This window comes from Gavialis gangeticus, unplaced genomic scaffold, assembly GCF_001723915.1.
Source record: "Gavialis gangeticus isolate Ggan-Ray unplaced genomic scaffold, GavGan_comp1, whole genome shotgun sequence".
Taxonomy (NCBI): Eukaryota; Metazoa; Chordata; order Crocodylia; family Gavialidae; genus Gavialis; species Gavialis gangeticus.
The window spans coordinates 10502413-10509034 of NW_017728993.1; the positions used below are offsets into that span (position 1 = coordinate 10502413).

General features: G+C 41.3%; 1 protein-coding gene across 1 annotated transcript in view; it reads left to right on the forward strand.

Moving 5' to 3' along the window:
• LOC109305295 (FRAS1-related extracellular matrix protein 1-like) overlaps positions 1 to 6622 on the forward strand; it is a 111777-nt gene that overhangs the window by 12752 nt on the left and 92403 nt on the right. The window contains 6 exon segments of the mRNA XM_019528293.1: positions 918 to 1049; positions 1529 to 1873; positions 2110 to 2144; positions 2146 to 2253; positions 2683 to 2865; positions 3944 to 4111. Coding sequence (XP_019383838.1) covers positions 918 to 1049; positions 1529 to 1873; positions 2110 to 2144; positions 2146 to 2253; positions 2683 to 2865; positions 3944 to 4111 — 971 coding nt within the window.

The following is a 6622-nucleotide window of genomic DNA, read 5'->3' on the forward strand; positions in this document are numbered from 1 at the left end:
TCAGCCAGCCCTTACTGCTTCAGCTGGGGGGGGGGGGGAGGGGGGGATCAGCCCTGCTTTCTAGAGCAGATGGCCCACAGTCCAACCCAGCCCAGGGCTGCAAAGCATGCTAGGATGCTGGGGGACTGTGATTGAACCAGGAAGGGGTGTGGGATAGAAGTTTCATAAACTGGTTTGACCCAAATCAGTTAAGTCCGATACTATATTCAACCAGGCCCAGAAATTCAAAATAGTTTAAACCAGTTTAAGATAAACATAGATGTATGTAATATCAGACTTAACTGATTTAGGTTAAATCGGTTTATTGAACATCTGTCCCATATCCCCTCCAGATTTAAATTAACTCTTAGTTCTCCAGCATCCCAGGATGATTTGCACCTCCCCTGCAACCCCCTCCCCCCCTTTGCAGGGTGGGCAAGCTAGCCTTGGCCCAAGCTGTGTGCTGTAGCTAAGCAGGGAGGCATGCTGTAGCATGCCCCCCACCCCCACAACTTCTGGCCTGGGCCACTGTAGGCATGTGAGTGCAGTTCCATAATCAAAAATGAATGTCTGTTCACTTGCTTATCAGTTCAATCTGTGCAGCATAGACTAACCTGCAAAGATTGAATTCGGGCTTTTTAACTGTCTGCACCTAGACTAAGTGTGTATGATGCATACCCGAGAGACAGGGTAGACAGGGGAACTCATGCAGGTTTATGTACTCCCTTTGTTCTGCTATATGACTTTGGGAAATATGTCCTTGCTTTCTCTGAAATCTCATGGAATCCCTCTGCATCCAGCCCACCCACTTAAATCTGGTGCACAAGGGAATTTTTATTTCATAGTCTCTGGCTGTACTGTCTTCTGCATAAGATTTTCAGTCATCCAAATCTCTACAGTCTATCTGTAATTGTTACATGTATACATACATATTATAGAGCTTGGCTTGTTGGAAGGACAGTCACGTGCAGTTACCTGGGACACCCTCCAGATTGTAGACAATGATAATCTTGATGCAGTTCAGCTGGAGGTGGTGGAAGGTCCACAGCATGGATGGATCACAGTTCAAGGTACGCTGTATCAGAGATGCGCTAAACTAAGGATTGAGTGCAAAGCTACACCTGGTGTCTACAAACTTTATGCTCAACTGCTCTGTCTGCCAGAACTCTTATACTCCAACTATCTTCTTGGGCCCAAATTAATATTTTGATTGTTTTCCCAATATTTTGAATAAAATAATGAAAACTTGAAATGATAAGAATGTCACTGGCTAACAACCTTGTGGATTCAAGCTTTTTCCATTATTGTAGTAGGTGTGTGCAGATTTCAGGGTTCCTAAGCTTTACTACAGCACAATGTAGCCCTGTACTTGGGCTCCTGTTTGACTACTTTGAAGTCAATGGAAAGGCTCCTGTTGACATAAACAGGCTTTGTATCAAGCCCTTACCCACAGAACAGATTTTGTGAACATGAACATTTTATTGGTAACTTTCCTGTTGCTAGAAACAGTATCATGTGTTAACCTTTTTGTCCTGCATTTATGTAACAGGAGGCAAAGGATTTAGGTTTACAATTAAAGATATCAAAGATGGAGTTGCCCATTACCAGCATGATGATAGTGACACAACCAAAGACTATATCGTCTTCAGAATCTATGATGGAAGGCACAGCATGAGATGTAAGTTCCCCATTAATATCCTTCCTAAAGATGACAGGCCACCAATCCTGGTGAACAACATCCTCTTTGAGCTAGATGAAGGAGAGACAGTCCTCATAGAAAAGCACATGCTAATGTATTTTGATTTTGACTCAAGTGATGATTATATTCTCTACAAAATAACCAGGCCACCAAGTGCTGGCAAGACTTTCACGAAATATCTTCCAGATGGACCAGGTAGAATGCTTATGGTGCCCTAAAGAAACTACCAACTGATGTTATTTAGCAATTGGATTAATGGTAACCTTTTTAGGACAGGCAGGTCTTTAATATAAAGACCAGCTAAAAATGCATGCCAGTAGTAGTTTCTGAAGCTAGTATGCTACTCTGGAATGGGTTTAGGAGTTGATGGAGGGAGAAAAAAGCAAAGTGTTTTTTTCTGAAAACTATTTCTGCTCTGTTGTATTTTCAAGGTATTCCTGTATTGAGCTTCTTGCAAAGGGATCTTTTTTTATGTCCTCATATACTACCACCATCTGAGAGGGGAGATTTTTCAGGATTCATTTGAGTTTATTTTATCTGACAGCTGAGAACGCACAAATCTTTCAGATATTCAAGTAAGTTGCCTGGTTCTTTGTCTGTGACATAGCATGTTGCAGGGGGGAAGGACAAAGTAAATATAGCATAGCAAGAAACTGTATTGATGATGAGACTCCTATAGTAAATCTTTTGCATCAAGATAACAATATATTTCATGGGCCTGACTCCTCACCTGGCTTTTCTCTTACACTAATGATTTCCATATTTGTACCAGAATTAAAAATAGAGTAGAAACAGAAGCAGAGGACTGGCTACTGGGTTGTTTTCTCTGCCGCTGGACAGATTACACAGATAAATTATAGAATATCAAGGAACTGAACAGCATAAAATCAGAGACTTGTCCATTCATGACACATTTTACCTGTTGCAGCAAAGCAGAATTCTTTACCAGTCGCTGATCAGTTTTCATGATCTCCGTTCCCAAAACTCTCCAACTTTTTCTGTAGACTGTGAAGATTCACATTGTGCCAGTGAAAAACCAATTGCCTGAGGAAGTTCCCGGGACTAAAGAAACGGAGATTGCGCACATCACAAAGAAGTATCTCCATTTTACAGATGCCGAATCTCCTGACAATCAGCTCATGTTCATAGTCACTAAATCATGTTTCTCTCCAACTTCTCCTGGATATGTATGAAACTGTTGGGCTGCCTTTGTATTTCTAAGCCCATAGAGAAAAGATCTATCTCCTGTTTTCCCCTCTTGCAGAAATTGTGACGTGGGGAAGCTAATTTTCACAGACAACCTGAAAAGCTTTAAAAAAGATCCTGCTGTCCCTGCACTGCATCTTTCACTCAGGTAAACAAATAGATTGTTTTATATTGTTCGCAATTACAGTCTGCTATTTTTTCCCCCTAAGCCTCCACTTTTTTATGAACAGATAGTGAGAAAAAAGTTAGATCAAGTGAGTCCTTAGAGTAATGTTAAAAGACAAATTGCCCCAAATAAAAGTGCATGTAGGTTGAAATTCTTCAAACCTGTGTTTAAGACCTATTATAAGTGAGTTTTAAAATGTGCATATGCATTATGTTGGCACTGCAAAGGGAAAAATGAAGGTGGATGCTACCGTTAGTGTTTGCACCAACCCTAGCATTTGCTTAGGTGATTTTTGGCCTTGTCCTCGACCTTGAGACATACTGAGGCCAGTTCACTGCAGGTGTTCAATGTGGAGGAGGTTTTAAAAACCTTTTTCTCCAGGTCAAATCTTGAGGGTATCGTAGGCTTTAGGGGGAGATTTTTTCAGAGGAGCAAGTGAGAAGTTAAGCACCCAAGTCCTATGCATTACCAGCATGACTTTCACACTTAGTTGTCCTGTTCTGTAATGTGTGCATGTGTGTGTGTGTGTGTGTGGGGGGTTGTTTTTTTTGTTAACCCCTGGAGCAAAAATCACTGCTTTCAGTTGAGTTATATCAAGAATGAACTGGGTCTGATGTAAATTTGGTTAATCCAAGTCATTTGCTGCTTGATAATCCTTGTCCTTGCGTTTCAAAAACATGCAAACCCTCTGCCGTGCTTCTGTGCGAACATCAAGAGATAACTGCTGAATGAACTGCTTTGCTTTCATTCACTCTGATCACATGAAAAGAAGGCATGTTATGATTGATATGCCAAAGGAATTGAGTGCTATACTTTGAATGATGCTTTTATTGCAGGACAGAAAATGAAATCTGTGAGGTCTGTGTGATGCCGTCACTTGTCTTTCCTACCAGCATGCCGTAACACATTTGAAGGTTGCATACATGCCCCCACAAGGAGACAGAGACCCTGACCCGCTGTTTGTACAGTTTCAGTTTTCTGTTGGCAACCAGCAGGGAGGTGTGGTGGCTGGACTCAACTTTAACATCGCAGTGATGCCTGTGGATGATGAAGCACCAGAGGTATTTATCAACCAGCCTAATTATCTGCCGACCTAATGCCTTCTTAATGACTTTCAGCCATAGTATCTGAGAGGAAACAGGAGTGCTGAGGGATTGAATCAATGGCAAAGGGGCTAGTTGGTTCCAATGAATTCGCTTTAAGTGTGTGCTTTTGTTGCCTGAGCTGTTTGCAGCACTGTACCTAGGCTCCTGGTGGCCCTGGGAAAACTTCTAGGATTGGGCCCCCCTTCGCCAGAGATGATGATGATGATGATGATGATAATAATAGTTGAACAACAGAAAAAAAATAAACATTTTGGGCCCCCGTTCTGTCTGGGCCGCAGGCAACCGCCCGGTTCACCCATGCCTGTGTCCAGCCCTGGCTGTTTGGTCTAGTTAACCCATTAATTCTTTAGTTTTTATGATGACACAGCCCCTTTCCCTGGTTGCTGCATCGGGTTTTAATATCCTTCCAGCATTCAAGTGGAGAAAGATCATTAGTAGTAGGCCAAGAAGTCCAGTACTGTGGCATAATGGTTTCCAAACTACTCTAATTTCCCTCACTGCCTTTTTAAAGCCCTTTGCGCTCTGCACGGCTTCTAATTTCTACCTGACTTAAAAAGAATAGCAGTTCTCCATCAAAGGGAGAGGTGTTTGGCTCTCTGCAGTGGGCTTGTTCTGCATGACTGTTCTTCAGCCAAAGATGGGAACCAGCAAGTTCTTTATGAGTACTACTTCTCGCACCCTTCAGTTAACAGTTGACCAAACTGGCTTGTCTCTCCTTAATTTAGAACTACAACTTCCGTATTTATAGGCAATATACTAGGCAATGAAAGAATGGGGTGTGAATATATGACTCTGTCTGGCAAAGCACTAGTCTGGTACTATTTGGCAAATAATCATGCCAAAGTCTGAGCACATGGCTTATCTAGTGGGCTTATTCTTCTGAACTAGCTAAAATGAACATATTGTTCATTGTATATGTTTCAGCTTTTTATTTCTGGTATTTTTGTATATAGTGTTGGGAAAACAGCTTAGTAAATAAGTTTATTTTCAGGACTGCTTGTATAGGGGCAAACTTTACGCAAGTATTAGAAAACTGTTTTGTGGGAAGTAAATTGAATTATGTACTTGACACCTGCATCTCACACCTATGCTTTCTAGTCCAGTGTCTGAATTCTGACATGAGAGCTGCTGGTACAGGAGAGCTGAAACTCAGAACATGGGTTACAGTGAACAGCATGTGAACAAGAATTTTGAACAAATGAAAAAAAGGATATGGCAAATTAATGAATGATTTAAGAAAATTGATCCGCCCACACAGGCATTATGAATAGAAAGAAGCAAAATTCATTGATTTTTTTTTTTTTTTTTCCAGGCAGTTTTAATAACTAACAAAATTTCTCAGGTTTGGGTTAGAAAATAATCGCTGATACCATTCCCAGAATAACAGTAACAGCTTTGTAAGAAGAAAATAACATTGGGGTTAAATAATAAGCATGTTTAATGCTCTTGTTTTTACTTCCGGCCTCTATCCGCTTCTTTAAAACTGACATAATTCATCGAACGTGCATTTGTGCTCACAGCCAAACTCTGATCTTTTTCTTGCTCAGAGTCACACTTTATTTCACCATGCCCTTCTCACTACTAGCCCTGTGAATTCTTTAGAGTAATAAGTAAACTCATTTCCAGTGATTCATAAGCCTCAAAAACCACCCCACTGGAAGAAAAAGTTTTGTGTCAATTAGAAAAAGCCCTTTGCTGGAGTACTGGGGGACAACTTTTAGCAGCTTAAGTTATGACTCAAAGATCCTGGACAAAAGCAGATCACGCTTCCATAGTTTCTTTGTCTACATTCAAACAAGGGGGCAAGCTCTCTTCCACTGAGGAGGAAAGGTACCTTTCTACATAAGCTTCTTCATGTCACAATGGGTAATCTGTGACTTTCTAAAGACCCCATACCATCCCTGTGTCTGTTACTAGATGCCAATATAGGGATATAGAGGCAGCAAACCTTTCCCGGGCAGGCAGATTAGGACAGCTTTTCATTCTACTTGCAGTTAGAGGCTGAGAGAGAGATGATCTAAACAGCACTTTACATTATCCATTTCCACTTTTACTCAATGAAACACACTGTATTTTATAAGCACCACGATGGAAAAGGATATGTTGCTAAATTGGTTTTCTACCCGCTGTTTGATTCACGACTGCAGGTCAGAAATGTTATGGCTCACCTGCTAGGACTAACTACCTTTCATCAAATTTTAGTCCTACTGAGTGGACTCTACATCCTTTTTAGCACAAGCTTTTCATCAGAGGTCTGGAGATAATGGTTATTCATGCCAGCTAGGTTTTGGCAATGCTTTAAGCTCCAAAACAGGGACTCTTGGGACACTTGGATCCTGTTATCTGCGAGCATTCATTCCTGATCCAGGTGGTCTCTCTGGGGGTCCTTTTCTGTTTGCTGTGCTGAGAGAGGGCAACTTTCTGGGGGAAGGCTTTGTCTCCTTTGTATTTTTATTCTGCAGGGTG